Here is a 19,298-nt window from a genome sequence, read left to right on the forward strand (position 1 = left end):
AATTTCAACATTTCATTAAAAAGGATATTGACCAAATCGCAGTTATAAACTGCTACAAATGTGGGTCATATGGTATTAGTTTTAATGCCAGTTAGCCAGACATGAAACACATTTGACTATTGGCACTTTTATATGTGAATTATTAAAACAACATGACAGATAACAGACAATAAGGCCAAACTGCAAGAAGTTCAGTCAAACAAATTATGTATAGCAGAAGAGCCTCAGAAATCACGACAACAAAAAGAAAGTGATCAGTTGAAACTAAGAAACAGATACACGACATACATTCATAAAGGGGGATGACAAATACAGCTACTGGCATCCAACTACAGGACCCACGGCTGTAGTGCGCTTTGCAATGATGATTTCATTACTTCAAAGTTATGTGTTTTTCCCAGAATGTTCACAGTATTTTGTCTACCCCCCGTACATTCACAACTTTGAATTGGTCTATTTTTCATTTACCACTTCACAACTGTAGAAAAAGAGTCATTACATTTTATAAGTGGTTTATCTTGTAACAAAATAACTTAAATATCTCACATACAATACAAATACACATTTTCACAAAATAAAAAAAGAATATTATACAAATTGGTCACCAGAAAGACAATGAAACACATTAGTTGTAGACTTTCTCTACAACATGAAATATTTTAATAAAGGTATATCTTTTCATATATCGCTGATGTGTTTTGGAAGTAAATCAGAATACAGAAAACAGTTATTGAAATACTAACAATCCTCTGAAGATGAGGCTGAATAGCCTGCGGTCTGGAAAGATTCTTTGCCTGTTGATTCATAGGGATCTGCCGACATCAGTCGCGTTTGTAACTGGCATTTCCTCCAGCCTACGGCCAGTTCTTTTGTGACGAGAACAAGCCCTCCTTATGCCTCTCACTGAGCTCATCCGTCCATCCATCTATCTATCCCTATCTCCCTCACTTTCTCTCGTCCTATCTGTCCTGTCTCTCGCTCCCTCTCTCTGACACATACAGCACAAGAGCGCTCACACTCGGGGAGTCATGTTCTCATGACTGAACATGATTGACTCAGTGAATAAGGCATTAAAAACTCTAACACACTCACTGTTGGCTGAGCAGCAGCTATACATCACTGGGCAACAGCTTTGAAATACAATGACGCGATTCAAAGTGCCTCCGGCGATGGCTATCTGCCATCTGGTCAGATCTTTGATACACAAAGTAGGACGCTTGTTGAACTGCTCGGCGTGTTGTTTGCGACTAACAGGTTGGCTATTAGTGACAGATCACAGATCAGAATAATGTCAACAACATTGCAGCTTCTTCAACAGCCTTTTTACTTCTGATGCATTTCAGTTGTTTTCCTAAAGGCAGCACTGATAGGAATGCACTTCTCAGCATATACCCCGAATGCAGATGTCAGAATACAGGAGCAGGTTGGGATTCAGTGTGCTGACTGTTGTGTTGACTCAGTGAAAGGACGGTCAACAACATCTTCAACATATTGATGACAGGGATCCCATCTCAGAATGAAATGATGTCCTCCAAACAGTGTGATATCATTTTGATTTGAGGCTCCAGCGATACTTTAGATTGCAGCACGGCAACAGTTCAGAGCGGCAGGAATGAAAAAAAAATCAACTTGGTCTGCACAGAAAAGTTGAGCCAAATGCTGTTAACACTGGCCACAATGAGATAATTAATGTATTTCACCAGAACATTTTAGCAGATAACCAGCCATTGTGTCGAGAGTTCTTCTTCCTTTGGTCCCAAACAACCTCTTTGGATGGTTAAGTGCTAGAAGTGCCTGGGGAATGTTGTAATACACCTGCCTTCGCAGCAGGTGACTTTTCTCTGGTAGCTCAGGTCCATGCACTCGGATGAGTGAAAGCAGAGGAAGAGTGTCAGACCACACTTGTTTATCCAGCAGGCTCCTGCCAAAAACAGGACAATCTGTGGAGTGAGTTGTTATGCTGTTGTCCAGATTTTCCTTTTCTATTAATCATGCCTCATCCGCTCTCATGTTCAGGGATCGCCTCCCCCGCCGGCTGAGCGTCAGCAGCGTGGGTGAGTGTTTGAAGTGGGATGGAGATAGACACCGTTGGGATCATGTCAGAAGGTGCCATTTGGCTATTTTCAGCATTGCACACTGGTAAACGCCTTCCAGACTTTACCTGAAAACAAAAATGAAAGATAGGAAATCACACTCACAGCCTGAACAATGTCCTGTTTTCTATGATGAACAAGTAACACATAATAAATCTCCAAAGTGGACATCATTACTTTAGGTAATAACGGCACCTCAAAGTACTGCTGAATATTTAATGAGCATTTGTGAACTTTATATATAATTGCCTTCCTGGAAGTGCTCACGAAAATGAAGGCACATTATCACGTGGGCTTTATTAGACGGAAACCACAGAGACCAACGGAACAAGAGTCAGTGTAGTTGATGGGAATTACAAACACTAAGAGAACCACTATAATTTGGGGTATATACAGTCAATAATATATACCCAAGATAGCATCCTCTCTAAATGACTAATTGTATATGTATGGTATAGAAACCATTCATGCCTTTTGAGTTTAACATTACTGACCTTTTATACATACATTCAATTATCTGCCCGAATAGTCTGATAACTGTGTTCCAATACACACATTAAGGAGCATAAAAGGAAAATAGGAAAATAGTCAAAAGCACTAAAGAGTACAAGTACAGCTGAGGCTAATGTCATTATTATCGCAGGTTTTTGGTCGTAAACCAAAGTATTGGACAAATGAAAATGTCTGATGAAAACCTGATGATGGTGCTATTTGAAAAGTTAAGGAAACACCAATGTTCTGACCAGTCATCCTGTTCAATGCTACAAAAAAACTGCTTTCTGTATGTCTCTATATTCCCTGCATCGTCATATAAGTTGTTTGAAAATGTATTTTCATGTGTCACCAGAAGTCGTTATTCCACATTGAGTTGGTTCATTTACTCACCAGCCACACTAGGATAACAACACAAGCTGTGAAGGGGATAAGAACCAGAAGCAAAGGAGTTCTCTTCCACCAGCTGTGGTCACGACTCTCCTCTTGACCCCCTGGAAGAAGCAAATATCGTTGGAAATTTTACTGACTACAGTTACACCTCAGAAATGTGATAGTGGGTAGGCTGATCCTCTTGATGTTTATTTATTGAACTAGTAGAGAGGAAGATTCTGGAGGGATTCAAGCTGCGTATGAACAGAGATTCTAGTTGGGTTTTTTTGTTCCCTTTTAAGATGTCAAGTGGCATAAAAATGTACTTAGCAGACACGAGGCTTGCTTTTTTTATGCAGCTTTTGTTCATATCATTCCTTTAATTTCTTGTATTGGCTGCATGCTCAAGGTTACATATCTGATTCCTGTCCCCAGCAGTGTGTCCTTGACCCCAAATCAATATCTTCCCACTAATAGGCCACTAAGCTGCTTTAGTTTTTCAGGCATCCATTAAAATTTTTAAATATAAATGCAAATGAAATGACATACCTGGTGTTTGTTGTGGATTAAGGCATGGTGGCGGCTTGCAGGAGAAGCCGGATGTTCCTTTAGAGGCAGTATGTAAGACGTCTTTGATGTAGTCAAAGTAAAGACCAGACATTAAGCTCCCTTTCCGGTAGTGACACTGGAAGACTTGCATCGCCGTTTCCTGGGGGATCAGATGACAACAAGCAATCCTGAAATAACTAAATTACGCAATTAAATGTCCAAAATATTGTTTACCCGTCCCTAAAAGTGAGCTGCAGAGCTTATTTTGCACAAGCTGTGTTTCTGATTTGTGTCTTTAGTTGCTGATTACTTACCAGTTCCTCATGGTCAAAGGTGAAGCGCAAACTCTTCAACATGGCAATGAAAACAATTAAGTTTTCTTTGTTGGAGGAGAGGGCACCAAACATGTCGGCCAGCTTCCGAAGACTTTGCTCCAAAGGATAGATATTTAACACCACCCAGCACGTGCCAGCCTGGAGACGTATAAAAGAAGTAACTTCCTTTGTTCAATATTGATGTGTATTTCACATTATTTCTGCCTCCACTGCTTCATACATACCACTTCTTTAGGAATGTAACTAACAGGAATCTCATAATCAGAGGGGATGTTCTGCTTCTACAATGGAAATAATGACAGATGACAAGATTTGTGCAACATCAAATCAGTGATACAAGATCAATTTCTTAACATTTACACAGATACACATACTAGGAGATCATGTGACATAAACATGAATGTGATATATGAATGTGATGTGTATAAAGCCTGTTGCAACTTAGTAGTCTCACCAATATTGACAGCTTGCTCACATCATCAGTTATCGGCGTCCCAAATTTTCCGGAGCAGAGATTCAAACTTGTGAACAGACTCAAGAAGAGACAAGGTGCCTTTAAGATCTAAGAGACAAAAAATGCTGTATTTATCATAGTAGAACAATGAAAAGTTACAACGGAACTGCTGTTTATCTGGGGAATGTATAGAACCCTGATTTACATGAATCCAGTTATACGTTCAAACCACTCTGACACCCACAGTGCCTTGCTCAAGGGTGCCATGATTGTATTTTTGTATAGGAGGCACAATCACAGTTTTCTGATAGCAGGCACGGGTGGTGTTCCCTCCCTGTATATGCATGCTGCTAAATACAAATCTTTCATAAATGTTAAAGCAGACAAATACTTCAACCTTCTTTAAGGTGAATCATGCAGAACTGAAATGTTATATAAGGAGCATGATATGTTTCTGAAACAGAAGGACCCAGGTGACTTTCTTACTGCAGTACTACAATGTCCAAATTCTGGACATCATGCTTTGTTAATAGAAAGTTCTGCTTCTCAAATATGAATATTTGCTGTTCTTTGTCATATATGACAGTAAATTGGATATATTTAGGTCTTGGACTGTTAGTAAGACAAAACAAGCAAACTGAAGACATCACCCTGAACCACTGGGAAACTGTGAATGGCATTTTTTCACTATTTTTAACATGAGCGATCAATCAAGAAAATAATCCCAGATAATGATGATAAGCAAATGAATCCACAATGAAAATAACTGTTTTTCCTTAATCCAAAATCCAAACCATTTGGACAGCGGATGCATTTTACACCCTTTTATCATAATAAAAGAACAGCACCATTACAGTAAAGCCAAAATGCACAGGAGTGCAAAGTAACGATGAACATTTATGTGACTGCTGTAATGACTCTTTGCTCCTTTGAGAAGCTACGAGTTATTTGAAATGCACAACACACAATGAGCTCAAATATGATGAAACGACAGACTTCAAAGTTGCCGGAGTGACAGGCAGGAATGTGCTTTTGCTTCAAGGGAGTTTTCAGTCTCATAAAATATTTTCTAGCAGCAGAATGAAGTGAATGTGCTGCTGGACTTCTGGGAGAACACGTGCTAATCTTCCGTGGTCAATATATTGAGTGAAGGCAAAATGTGTCCTTTCACATTACTCCCCCTTTTAAAAGGGTACAACACCAGCAGCATATTACTGGAGACCTCTTGACACAGTAAAATACCTCTTACTTAATGCAACAATAATGTAGCTGTTAAAAGAAGTATTCTTAATTATAAGTACTTTTATTTTTTTTTTTTTTTAAATGCAGGATTATGACTTAATTGTAATATTTATTATAGTATTTATTTATTTTTTTCACTATTGAAAAATGAGTTTCCAGAAATCTAACTAATTCATTTAACACTCAAAGTACAGTTGAAACACAGTGAGATCCTGTGTCCGTTGCATTTCAAGAATAAAACTGAGAAGATTCTTACTCTAAACACAAATATTCTGCTATTTAACAAGCACAACACAAGTGAGGATTAAGCCATGGCACATAGCTGCATCAGTATATTAGTCTACACCATTTAACAACACAAAATAAGACCAACCATCTGTGTAAAAAAACGGGGAAAAAATGAAATTCTACTACTTACTTTCTTCCTCATATGGAGCAAGAATCCGTGGCTGCTCAAATCCAACGCATGAAATGAAGTGTTTCCAGTTCAAAGACGGAGCTCATTGTGTGTGTGTGTGTGTGTGTGTGTGTGTGTGTGTGTGTGTGTGTGTGTGTATGTGTGTATGTGTGTGAGGTCCAAGCGTGGAGTGAAATTTGAGGATGGGCCGGCAGTCTGCTTTCACTCCAGACAGATTGGTGAAGTCTTTTGACGTGGTGGAGAGGCCGCCTACAGGCTGAGTCACTGTGTCACACACTGACGCCGTCTGAGACTTTTCCACAAACTCCCACGGATCAATTTGTTCGTCAGGAGAAAGTGGGTGCTTGTTCTCTTGAGGGAATATTTGGTTTAGAATATGTCAAGGTTATTCCCCAAGCTGTTGTTTAGAAAGTGAAAATAGGATGATGAGAGGTCTTCTTTGCTTCATTATTTTATCCTTTTTTATTATCATAATCTATTCATATGTAACTGTTTTCATTATTTTGTCCAGGTTTTAGCTTATTTACTCAAATATACTTTCTTTACAATGTTATTGAATAGCTTGGGTGAGAGTGTAGATGTGCAGAAAGTACAGTTGCATAATATTCTTATGACGTAAACTGATTATTGATTCCCATTATCAAATCAATACCAGTCACAAAGGAGAAGATTCAGGGATAACAAGGAGCAGATGTGTTAGAATTCATTATTAACATTTGAGGTAACTGTTGTGTGGGATGTGGGAACGTAACATCAACAATAGTAAGAATAATGTGTACACGTAATGCTCTGTAAATAAAGCGTGATAGGTATTCACATCTGACCAAATGACCTCCTTTGGTTGAAGTCACAGCATCGCAATCAGGGAAGTACTTTGTTCACTGGAGTTGGAAGTGGAAATGTGACCGACACACTCTGAGGTCAGGTGGTCTAAAGCAGGTCACATCTAAATATAACCCAGACAGCTTAGGACCCTGCAAAACAAAAACACACAGGCTGCAAGATTCAGATCGACAGGTGAGACAGAGTGATATGACTAACATAAAATGCAACTTCATTTTGTGGTGTCATCTCCAATATGACCGATTTATACTAATGTACTCACATAAGATGCCATTTCAAGCATGAACAGGGGCGATTTACGGTGCCAGCTGCCCTTTACTGACAATAACTTGCATGCCTGCTGCCATGGACAAAGTACTTTGACCTGTTATAAGTTAAGAGCTCATGTCCTTTCATTTGGTGCTTTTTTTATGACAATAAATGATTCAGGTGAAAGAAGCTCAGCGTTTACAAGGAAACACGTGTAAACTCATGCTCGTCTTTGTCTCCCTTGATTCAGAAATGGATGACTTTGAGCAGGAGGGCATCAATGAGGAACTTATTGAGTTTGCCATTCGAGAGAGCATCCAAGATGCCTCCAAGCTGCCATGTTCAATACAAACACACAGGTATGAGAGTGGCTACATGTCCAAAAATTCTTTCATTAAAAGGGTTATGGGTGGGGCTACCTATCAAAAGTACTTCTTTAATCTCTATTAATACTCATTTATTGTTGGAGTAGTAAACACATTTTTCTCCAACACTGTTGTGAAGCTCTATCATAGTGTTTCTAGAGTGAAATCTTTAATTTGACCCACCATTCTGCTTTGTTTGATTAGGAAGGAACCAAACAGTGAAGACTTTATAAAGATAATGGCAGCCATTCACAAAGGTAAGGTTCCTATTTAACTCTGTCTGTGTTGTTAAAGTAATTCCATTCATACTAAAGTAATCAGTAACATTAAACAAAGTTGTATAAGCCTACAAATAAATACAAATGTGTCCTGCATTGGCCTTGGCTGTGTCTCCACAGGTGATGTGTATGCGCTGCAGGAACTGTCAGGTTGCGTCTCTGCCTTCAAAGAGAGTGACAGCAGGGGACGGCTGCCTCTGCATGCAGCAGCTGTGCAGCCACGGCAAGACGTCCTGCATGCGGTGCTGCAGGGTGAGAGCTCGATGCAACAGGCTGGGTGTAAAGTTTAAATGAAAAAAGAGCATCCAGCAGCTGCAATTTGATGAAACCAATTTTCGTAGATGTAGGTTAGAACAGGAGAGGTACGTGAGTGTGTATGTTTCCAACTTTAACGCACTCTTATTTGTGTAGCAGTGTTGACGTCCACAGATCTGACCCTGGAGGAGCAGACAGAGGACGGGGACACGTCTCTGACTCTGGCAGCAGAGGCTGGCCTGCTGGACAACGTCAGGATGCTGCTGCAGCACAGAGCTTCACCACACAACACCAACAGCAGGAACGAGTCTCCTCTGCTGATCGGTAGCACGCACCCAAACTCAACACAGTCACACAGTCCGTCACTTACTCACTTATTCCTTATTAACAGCATATTCCTAAACAGGGTTATTAGTAGATTACCACTTTACAAAAATATATTGTTACAAATTACTTTGTAATAATTGGTTATTATTATTCATGAATTAAACAAGCTTTGGATCTGTCAGGTTGTACGCCCACATTTAAGATGGATCTCTTGGTGTTTATCCTCTGCTAATGTAGACAGCTTTGCCTGTTTGAGCTACTAATATTTACTTTGAATTCAGTACTAATTATCAAATGTTAGTGCTAAACTAAGACGGTGAACCATGGATGTACAGTGAACATCTTAAACATTATACCTGCATGTTAGCATGCCAACTTTAGCATTTAGCTCAAAGCACCGCCGCTCCTAACTGCAGCCTCACAGAGCCGCTAACATGGCTGTAGTCTTGTTCAAACATAAGTAATCATTAGCCTAATGCATTTTTTTAAATAAATATTCATAATCACCTTGTATTTTCTACATTTTATAGCAGTGAGACAGAGATCATACGACATGGTTTTATCCCTCATCATGGGTGGGGCCTTTGTGGAGCAGGTGTGCCTCACTAAGTGGACGGCCACACATGAAGCTGCAAAGGTGAACAGCACGGCATTGATACTGGCTAGAGCATGAGAGACTCAGAGCTCAATATCCACACTAAATTTCCCATTTTCTTTATGTCCTTGCTTCCAATCTCTTGCACCAGGTGGGTTGTCCGGCTGTTCTGTTGCTGCTGCTTCGACATGGAGCCAAAGTAACTGCCAGAGACGGTCATGGCGTGACTCCTCTGGGGATCGCGGCTGAATATGGCAACACTGAAGCCTTGGATATACTCATACAGCATGGTAGAACATTTAAATACTGCGTAATGCTTCACATCTGTCGAGTACTACCACACAACAACTGTTCTTGCACATGAGACCTTGTTGTATTCTCCCTGTGCTCCACTAGGTGGTGACGTGAATGCCCAGGCCAGCAATGGAGACACAGTCTTGTACGATGCAGCTGGATCGGGAAACCTGGACAGCATCGAGCTGCTCCTGCAGCACGGAGCCAGCCCTAATGTAGCCAGCTATGCCTGCCAGCTGCCCATCCACAGAGCTGCATATGAGGGGCACATACTGTGAGCTGACCTCCATGTCCTGAAGCTGTGTGACTGTGCACTGACCTCAATTGCAAAAGGGCACCCAATCATCCTGACGCACTAGATATGGCAATATTCACAAGCCAGAAGCTTGAGAGTATCAGAGTTTTAAAAGATAATCCAGTTCTAGAAATAAAGAAATTACTGGAGGAAAATTAACATTCTTTTCCTCCAGTTTTGCGGCCAAATTGGTCAAACTGTGGACTGTCTCTCTCTGCACCTCACAGCTCTGCAGTGTTTTCACTGTAGTCATTTCCACAAAGAGCCTTCTGTTTATCTCTGTTTTTCAGTTCCGTCACTGAATAACACTGCAGCTCAAACCACAATCTAATGAACATTTTTCTCTATGTCCTGTTTTCTTCTTTTAGCATTTGTTTTTCACTGTGTCTGTCCCTCACTGTCTTCCTGTTTGTCTCTCTCTCTCTCTCTCTGTAGAGCCCTGAAGACTCTCATCCCCATCACCACAAAGAGAGCTATCCGTCTCTCAGGTCAGGACCCCATCCACTCAGCAGCTGACGGGGGACAGGTTGAGTGTCTGGGGCTGCTTATCCAGAAAGGATACGATGTCAATGCCTTGCTCGACACACACATCTCTGGTATGCTAAACTCTCTGCCACGCATACTTACTCAAAAACATCTGTAAATAAAGATAGCCTATAAGTGTATAGAGTGTCCCTAAATGCATCACAGATGATGACAAGTCATTGCTTGCAACATCATTACAACTTTGACCAAAGAATAAAGATTGTCCCCAGCTTGTCCTCTGATCACATGTAAATCTTGTTGCAGAGAACTACGGGGACCTCAGGAAGACTCCTCTGTACTTTGCTGTTTCCAACAGTGATGTGACCTGCGCCGAGATGTTGCTGGTAGCTGGAGCGAGAACTGACCTGGACCCTCTACAATGCATTCTGGTCGCTATCCGTGCTGAGAGGTGTGCGGCTCACATATGTGTGTATTCATTATAACTTATGTGGTGGTTGTGTTGGAGTAACCCCTGATGTCTCTGTTTGTCTAGGTATGAGCTGGTGAAGCTGCTGCTGTCCTATGGAGCGGAGGTGAATTGTTACTTCAGAGTGATCAGCAACACACTGTTTCCCACAGCCCTGCAGTACAGCCTGAGGGACCGCGTCATGCTGCGGCTGCTGCTCAACAGTGGATATCAAGCTGACAAGTACGTCTACTGACTGTAAAATGAAAAGAGTTCTAACATATTTGATTTCTGTGAAGTAGCTCAGTTTAAGGATTTTGAGTAAAACACATTCAAGCACTGAATTTCAAATAAAAATAACCAAGAGGTCATGTATGCAATTGTTAGACATTTTAACATTCCTTTGAAACGCTGCCTCTGGTAGGTGTTTCCAGTGTTGCCATGGTAACGGTGAGGAAATTGAACGTACCTGGACTGACCTCCATAACCAAGCCTACCGCATTTACAGTCAACCTAATGCCATCTCGGTAAGAGCAGACATATATACACACATCTGCTGTAGACTCCAAAGTAATACAGAGTAATACAGAGCATAACTTTGTTTGGGTTGACTACACACACACACAAAGACAGCAGTCAGTTAATCATGCGACCAATCAACCAATCAATGAGCCAATAACCTAACATATACAATAAATCACATCCCTGATTTTTCCTCTTTCAGTTCTGTGAGTTTGTATCGGTGTCGTGGCTGACACATCTGGTTGGCAGTGTTGTAAGGATGCTCCTGGACTACGTCAGCCATGTCAGCATCTGTCCCAACCTCAAACGCATCCTGGAGAGGAGGCCCGAGTGGGATGAGATCTCTGACATACTGAGTACATCTTCAAACCCATTACTTTGCATGATCCATGAAGTTGAGAATGTTTTAAGTAACTAGAAGCCACATGTGTTCGTGTGTCCCCAGGCAAGCCACGGTCTCTGCAGCACTTTTGTCGACTGGTAATCAGAGGTTACCTGAGCCTCAGGACGCTGAATGACCCTGAAGCCATGGCTGCTGTCCCTTATCCACCGCGACTGAAGAAATACCTGACCTACAGGGAGTACGACCTGTATGATGACCTCTCCTCATTGTGAAACACATTTCATTTATACTTGTGTGATTGAAAGCACTAATCACTCTTTAAAAATACACCAAATGGGAATATATTTTCTTTCAAAGTCAAATTTGTATTTAATATGTTATGAGCTGGAATGCCATAGTACAATATTATTAATGTACTGATTATATTCTAGATTGCATTGCAAACTTTACCATTAATACAACTGAAAAATGCACGTATGGCATTTGAAATAGATGTCTCACGAATCTTAAACGTATGGTACACCCACACAGGAGTTTTCACCACACACTCTTTGTCACCAAACTCCATCAACCAATCAGAGCAATTTAAGTGTAAGCTGTCCCGCGCTAACATGTGCAACAGAGTGTGAGAGAAACGTCAATCAGGCAGAGTGTGTACACTCCCACACAGTCCTGAGAAGTCTAATCAGGCAGGTTAAGTGAAAACACCTGTGTGGGAGGACAACGTTATTCTCACTTTGTGCGGGCTTGAAGTGCACTCATTGTGTATTGTCAATATGTGGTTTGAAAATTTAAAAAAGTAGTATTGTTACTTAAATATGACATGGATTTGTTAGAATGTTTTGTTATTTTTTAATAAACAATGATATACATATTTCTTTTGCAACCTGTGTGTCTTGCAGTGATGTCTGTCCTGGAGCTTTCTGACTAAGTTGAAAACACCAAAGCAGCAATACAAATGTTTTTGTTCTCTTTCTGTGTTAATACAACCATTGCACGCTGGGCCAGGCTTTCATTATGTTTTCCAAGCCACACTGAAAGATTTTGAGTTATGAGGTTGATGATAAGCTATTCATATGTTTGGATGTGGGTTAGGGTTGTCTGTATTTATGTGACCTCACTGCAGGTTTGTGTTCTATAACTTCCAGTTGAGTAAATCTGCTCTCAGCCAGAGAGGTCAAAGAGTGAGGTCAAACTACTTTGCAACACAAACTCTTCTTCTCAAAATGATTAAATGCTGCAACCTGGTTTGTATTACACTTGTGTAGTGACATCACTCTGATCCCACACTTTGTGATCCATTTGAAAGGTCAAAAGGTGAAAGTATTCTGTGTGGCTGCACAGCATGCTAATGACAGCATGCTGTCAATTCTCACAATGATGATGCTAAAATGTTGATGTTTAGCAGGTATAATGTTTACCAGGTTCACCATCTTAGTTTAGTGTGTTAGCATGCTAACATACATTAATTACCACTACACACAAAGTACAGCTGAGGCTGATTGAATGTTGCTTGTTTTACAAGTTAAGTTTAGTTTAGTCATTAACCAAAGTAGACGAAAAGCTAAGGGACCACTGATACAATTCATCCTGAAGGGGACATGAACATGTGTACCAAATTTCATGGCAATCCATCCAGTAGTTTCAGTCTGGACCATAGTAGTGGATCGACTGACAGAGCATTGGTATCCCTCGAACCATGCTGCTAACATGGCTAAAAAGCCAATAAACTGGATTCTTGTACACATTACGTGAGCTTAGAGTGTTATTTTTGTGTGTATTCTTGCTATGTTTGTCCCTCTCATTTCAAAATCTACACAGTTATCGGACAGCCAATGAGTCAGGGGAAAAAAACCAAACAGAAAAACACTACATATATCTGCCATGTTAAGGGAGTTTTGAAATCATCCAGATGAACTGACAATAACAATGTGCTGACACCTCTTTGCTGATGGATGTACAGCGATCGAGCCTGTGCTGTTTTTTGGGTGATGCATTATCTCTGTTTATCTTTCTTGTTCTGTTCTGTTGGGTCCAGTTGGTCTTTTTTGGCCATGAACAAAGGCACTCAGGCCGTGGTGACAGACTGCTACGTTGACAGGCAACAGTCTCTGAGCTCACATGCTTTTTGTGGCTCTGTCTCTCAGAGCTGTGCCTCCCAAAAAAGACGCTGCATCATGGGGCCCACGCTTTGGTACGTTCCCCTCTGATCCCTCTCTTAAGGCCTAAACAGCAGCTGGGGAGATTAGAGAGGAGAGGACACCGACACACACACATAGACTTCCTCACAGCAACACGGCTAGGATAGATCCGGTTTAGGCTGGAGTGGGCTCTCATCAGAAGCACCTTTTGACTGGACCCAGTACATCTAGATACTTTCACCCAGCAAGGATCACCTCGACTGGACTCCAATGACCCCTTATGTCCGTGGATCTCCAGCAACCTCACGGTGGAGCCTGAATTTTGTTAGAACCTCCATCCCAACACGGCTGATTAATTTTGAGGTCCAGGCTGAATCATATGTGACTCAAGAAGTGGTCTGTGGTAGCTTAAAGTCATACTGACTGGTCTGTGGTAGTCACACTTTGGCCATGAGCTGTTTTGGGTACCGTCGAGAGCTGAGTAAGTACGAAGATGTTGACGAGGACGAGCTTTTGGCTTCCCTCAGCCCTGAGGAGCTGGCTGAGTTGGAAAAGGAGCTCGCGGACATTGATCCGGATGCCAACGTGCCCATTGGACTCAGACAGAGAGACCAGACGGACAAGACCCCAACGGGCACCTTCAGCAGAGAGGCCCTCATGAAGTATTGGGAAAGCGAGACACGTAGATTGCTGGAGGACGAGATAGGTGGAGGAAGCCCCAAACTGGTCAGTGGTCACATTTAATTTGATTTGCTTGGCATTTGTGCAATGTGCCAGAGGCAAAGCCAGTTTGTTTGAAGTTGTATCAGATGGAACAGATTACTTAATTACGATGAAAGTAAGAAGTCATTTGAAGTTCTAAAAGGAAGGAAAATCACAACAAACTGATTTTTCTTCCACAGTCGCCTTGAAACCAGCTGCGTTAATTTATTTTTTAGTAAAAACTAAATACTCACAATTACAGCATTGGATTTTAAAACACTGAATCATTTTATCAAAACACAGGATGAAGAACAAGAGGAGGAGAGTGTAACAGAAGAAAACAGCGGAGCAGAGGATGAAAAAGATGCTGAAAATGAGAAAGAACAGAAAAAGCATGAAAAACTAACGGAGGAGGAAGAAGAAGAGGAAGAAGAAGAAGAAGAAGAAGAAGAAGAAGAAGAAGAAGAAGAAGAGGAGAGTGAGGAGGAGGAAGAAGCTGTAACAGAGGAGGAGGAGGAAGATGAGGAGGAAGAACAAAATAATCAATTAAAACCTGAACCTTCAAAGGATTCCGGGGTCGTGACTTCACGGGCTGACGCCCTGATGCTACTGAAGCCGCCTAGGGTGGAGCCTATGAGACTGACTCCTCCCCCTCCCCCTGCCGACCCAAACGTGACCGGAAACCCAACCGTTGTAGACGAAGCTCTCCAACGAGCTCTTAGCAACGACCCTGAACTCACAGAGGTTAATCTCAACAACATTGACGATATCTCACAGGTACGGATGCAGACACATGCTGTGAAAGGTTTGTTTGTATCAGTAATATGTGGAAATACAGTGGTCAAACAGGCCGGTCTTTACATTCAATTATGTCAAACCAAAAAAAAGTGTTTGTGATATCCTTCTAACTCACGCACAGACAACCTAACAAACAGCTCAGAATATACAACCCCCTTAATCAATGGCATCCTGCTCTTTACTGTTGGGTAATTTTTGTTTGTATGCCAGCTTATTTTTAGAACCAGACATTTGCTGTGGTTATATTGTGGAGGGCATGGTTACATATTTGGCACAAAGACTTTTTATGACTGGAAAATGGACAAAAACACGGTGTCGTCAATTAACAGGTTTGACAAAGTTTCTGTTTTCTATAGGGACGTTTAGGCAAGTAAGTCAATGGCAATTCATAGTATTATGTGGAGTGGCAAGAGAAGGGCTGCCTCGCAACTTGGGGGCAAACCCTTTTGTCTACTTGGTAAACATTGGCCTTAATGAAGTGTTAAATGTCTTCAGGGATGTCCTGACCTCTATGTGGTGGTGGTGGGAAGTTCTCTATGTTCTGGAAAATACAAACATCCTAATTTACTTCTTAGGAAAACCTCATCCGATTTGCTGAAGCACTGAGGTCCAACACACACGTGCGGGTCTTTAGCCTCGCGAACACCCGAGCAGATGACCCTGTGGCTCTGGCCATTGCTAAGATGCTGAGGGAGAACGCGTCCATCACCAGTCTGAATATAGAGTCCAACTATGTGACTGGGAAAGGCGTAATGGCATTGGTTCAAGCACTTCCAGCAAACAACACCCTGACTGAGCTTCGGTTCCACAACCAGAGACACATGTGTGGAGGACAGGTTAGTTCCCTCTCACTTCCCATTTTGTCTCGATCAAACAGATATTCACTAAGCAACCATACTCTGGTTAGCAGTTCTTCTTCTCTACCTGCATGTGCAAAGTGTAACCAGGTGTTCAATGTCTCCCCTCCTCAAACTTCCCCCCACAGGTCGAGATGGAGATGGTGAAGATTCTGAGGGAAAACTGCACCTTGATCAAGCTGGGCTACCAGTTCAACCTGCCTGGTCCAAGGATGAGCATGACGGGGATCCTCACCCGGAACCAGGACCGCCAGAGACAGAAACGGCTGCAGGAGCAGAGACAGCAGCAGGGCCAACAGGGGGTACCAGAGGGACCTGTTAACCCCAGAACCACCGCACTGGTATGTAACTTTGCCCCATAATGAGATATGTCTAATAAAATACGATTCTTTTTCCATTGGTCCAGCTGGACAGTGTCCCACAGGCTAACAATTGCATTCTGCTTCTCTTTTGTTCTCCATTACTGTTTTCAAAGTCCCCATCTTTGTTCTAAACACTGACCAGCTCTTCAGCTAACAAGCTATATGCTAATGATAGGCAACTTTGACAAAATTTGGACTGTTTATATATAGTAGGCATACTTTGACTGTTAAACATAGAATACTAGTAATTGTCTGTGTATTCATAGTTTCTGTATCTATTTTCCATTAGAGAACACCTTTTTACTTGTCAAATGACATTTCAACTGCTGTCAGTGTTTACTGACAAACTGGCACTTCAACTATTTACAGTGCATGTACTTTCCGTTGCTTTTATCATCAATCAATATTCAAAGACATTTTAACCCGCTTACACCTGCAGCTTTCACCGTAAGTGAGCACAGAGGCCTTTTCTAGTTATAAAAGTATTTGTAATTTCCTCTCTCTGTCTCTAGAAAGGAACTCCTCGTTCATCCCCTTACAGCTCACCAAGAGCCTCTCCTTGGTCCTCACCCAAACTCCCCCGGAGTGACCAGGCTAAAAAACAGACTCCCCCTGCTCCACCACCTCCTCCCCCACCACCGCCTCCTCCTCCCCCACTTCCTCCCCCACCGCCTCTCCCGCAGCAGGAGAAGAAGAAGCCCACCAGGATGATTGCGGAGGTCATCAAGGCGCACGAGGCGGGCAGCAAGAAGGTGAAAAAGACAAAAGGTAAGAAGGGCAAGAAGGGGAAGGAGAAGGAGTCGGGGAAAGACGAGACGAGTAGCATCCTGAAGGAGCTCAAGAACGCGCTGAGGCCCGTGTCAGCGGAGAGGAGAGGGGAGGAGGGCAGCAGGCCGTCCACGCCAATGAGGTCAGCCCACGACCAGCTGATGGAGTCCATCCGCAACAGCAGCGTCCGCAGCTTGAAACGGGTGAGTGGAAGGATTTGTACAACAACAGGAACGTTTAAATTGTGTTTTTAATATGATGGTCAAAATTTGCAATCTTGTTATCAGCGTTATCAGTGGTATTGTCGCCTAAATACTGTATCAGATTGAAGGTCAATTATTTACAAATATATAGGGTGAAAAGTGGCAAAAAGCATTCCTCCTCCACAAGCAGTCGAGCAATGTACTTAATGCAATACTGCAGGCAAACTGAACAAGTAGGAAGTTTAATTTAGATGAGGATGACACAGAGTCAGTGGTGTCTGAGTCATCTCTGTGCCTTACATGGTATGTTCTGTCTCCACACGGGGGTAGGCAGGCAAAAGGCTACTTACCACCAGCCAGCACTGTGGTATGATCACAATGCTTTTACAGCCAGAGAGAGAGATCCATGAGGGCCAAAATATAGCCAATAATATTGTCAGCCTGTCAAGTATTCTTACCCTGAAGAGATGATACAGAGAAAAAAGAAGGATGGAAAACAAAGACAATGTGACAAACAAATAAGAGAGCCTTCAGGTTTATCACATATAATTTTACACAACAGTATGTTAATGTTACAATAAAGGAAACTAATGCATCTAAACTTTGTTTTTGTAACTATTATGAGTTCTTGCAATTTTTTATATTTTCGAGAAGACAGTCAAGTATTATCTTGGCTGACGCTTTAGCACAGCTTGTTACATTGTTAAAGTGGAAAATCAGCTCTGCCCTCAGATGGCGGGGTCTCCTGGCTGTGAAATTCCTGCCACTTAGCGCAGGTATTTATAGAAACTGTTCAGTGGAGCTTTGATAAAGACAGATATGACACGTTACCACAGCACGCACCAACAACACACAATTCAACAAAACACCCCACTAACACTCAGATTTGATGCAATGTCCAAGTTTGCAAGCAGAAAACTATTATAATGAGCAGCCCATGTACATGATTATATTGAATAACATACTGCAGTCATGATTCCTATAAGGCATCTGCACAGTATTGGTCAAAAATCCTAATCTTAAAAGCTAACAATAAAAAAGATGTGCATGGCCAGCAGCCTGTTAGCTTAGCATAGCATAAAGACTGGGGAAACAGTTAACCTTACTCTGTCCAAACTAACCTGTTACACGTTTTTATACAAACAAGATTTAACATATTAGCTAGCTGTAACCGGTCATCATGTTAAGCTAAGCTAAGCTAACTGCTGGTTATAGCGGCATATACATGAGAGTGGTAAAGGTCTCCTCATCTAACTCTTGTCAAGAAAGTGTGTTTCCTAAAATGTGAAACAGTTTCTTTAACTTGCTTGAACATTTCTTGACAAATGTTGCAACATGAACATTTCAAAGCCAATGAAATTTGTAGTCTGGCTAGAGTACACTGCCAACAACCAGAACAATGAGCCACTATGAATTTCCTCATAATGAAAAGAAGCCATTTCATGGGAAATGTGGTTTGAAAACTACGTTCTTGTGCCCATGGCTCAGAAGTCATAATTGCTAACTTTTTGACCACTGACCCATGTACATTCCTCTCATTCCTATCTTTGCCGTCACCATCATATTTCCTAAAAAGCATTAATGCCCTAAATAATATTCTTTATGGCCTACATTTAAAACTGACCTAACATTGTCATTTTCCAGGTTGAAGTCCCACATCATCTACGATAATACAAGCAGAAATAAAACAGGTCTATCCGTTGCCATGGAAATTGGGGGAGTCCGCATAATGATGACGTTGGAGTTATCATCAGTGATGAAAACATTGTTGGGATTGCTGAGGAGGCAAAAACTGAATTCTTACACATGAAAAGGAAAATATACTGGAAATTTGCACTGTAATAATATCTTTACATTTGCTGAATGTTTTTTTAAGTATTTATGCATATTTGAAAATGGCTTTGTATTTTCATTTTAAAATGAGTTGACTGATGTTTACTGATAATTCACTGTTTTCTTGTAAAATTGTAAATATCATCTGTTGTTGGTTGAATTATGTGTTGATTTCTAAATATAGCCATTTGGTGTTTACAATACTACTTGTCGAAGTATGTAGAGTGTTTTCTTATTCTTTGGTTACTGGATGAGTTCCATCTGAAAGAAAAGGGTCAAGCTGTTACGCAGCAGTATAGAAAGCAAACATAGCCTCTGTTTTTATCAGTGAGTCAGCTTACTGGTCAAGCACCGCTGATGCATATTCCCACTCCGACACTCT

General features: G+C 41.5%; 3 protein-coding genes across 3 annotated transcripts; 2 read left to right on the forward strand and 1 right to left on the reverse strand.

Annotated features, from left to right (window-relative positions):
- Window positions 1–1,996: 1,996 nt before the first annotated feature.
- On the reverse strand, window positions 1,997–5,967 carry LOC139304758 (uncharacterized). Its single transcript, XM_070928618.1, has 7 exons — window positions 5,956–5,967; window positions 4,296–4,403; window positions 4,066–4,122; window positions 3,821–3,979; window positions 3,507–3,666; window positions 2,979–3,079; window positions 1,997–2,161 (listed from the first exon to the last, which is right to left on the reverse strand). The coding sequence occupies exons 1-7, from the start codon at window positions 5,965–5,967 to the stop codon at window positions 1,997–1,999; spliced, it is 762 nt and encodes a 253-aa protein (XP_070784719.1).
- Window positions 5,968–7,299: 1,332 nt separating this feature from the next.
- asb15b (ankyrin repeat and SOCS box containing 15b) lies at window positions 7,300–11,524 on the forward strand. Its single transcript, XM_070929142.1, has 13 exons — window positions 7,300–7,406; window positions 7,617–7,669; window positions 7,811–7,942; window positions 8,102–8,269; window positions 8,803–8,909; window positions 9,019–9,157; window positions 9,264–9,435; window positions 9,892–10,052; window positions 10,246–10,390; window positions 10,475–10,630; window positions 10,812–10,914; window positions 11,112–11,265; window positions 11,355–11,524. Exons 1-13 carry the CDS (start codon window positions 7,300–7,302, stop codon window positions 11,522–11,524), a joined length of 1,767 nt encoding a protein of 588 aa, XP_070785243.1.
- A 2,132-nt stretch (window positions 11,525–13,656) lies between these two features.
- Window positions 13,657–18,973, forward strand: lmod2b (leiomodin 2 (cardiac) b). The gene is made up of 6 exons (XM_070928929.1): window positions 13,657–14,119; window positions 14,399–14,872; window positions 15,469–15,729; window positions 15,879–16,091; window positions 16,625–17,083; window positions 18,728–18,973. The coding sequence occupies exons 1-6, from the start codon at window positions 13,844–13,846 to the stop codon at window positions 18,752–18,754; spliced, it is 1,710 nt and encodes a 569-aa protein (XP_070785030.1). The 5' UTR covers window positions 13,657–13,843; the 3' UTR covers window positions 18,755–18,973.
- The last annotated feature ends 325 nt before the right edge of the window (window positions 18,974–19,298 follow it).

The sequence above is a fragment of the Enoplosus armatus genome, chromosome 22 (assembly GCF_043641665.1).
Source record: "Enoplosus armatus isolate fEnoArm2 chromosome 22, fEnoArm2.hap1, whole genome shotgun sequence".
In the NCBI taxonomy this organism is placed as follows: domain Eukaryota; kingdom Metazoa; phylum Chordata; class Actinopteri; order Centrarchiformes; family Enoplosidae; genus Enoplosus; species Enoplosus armatus.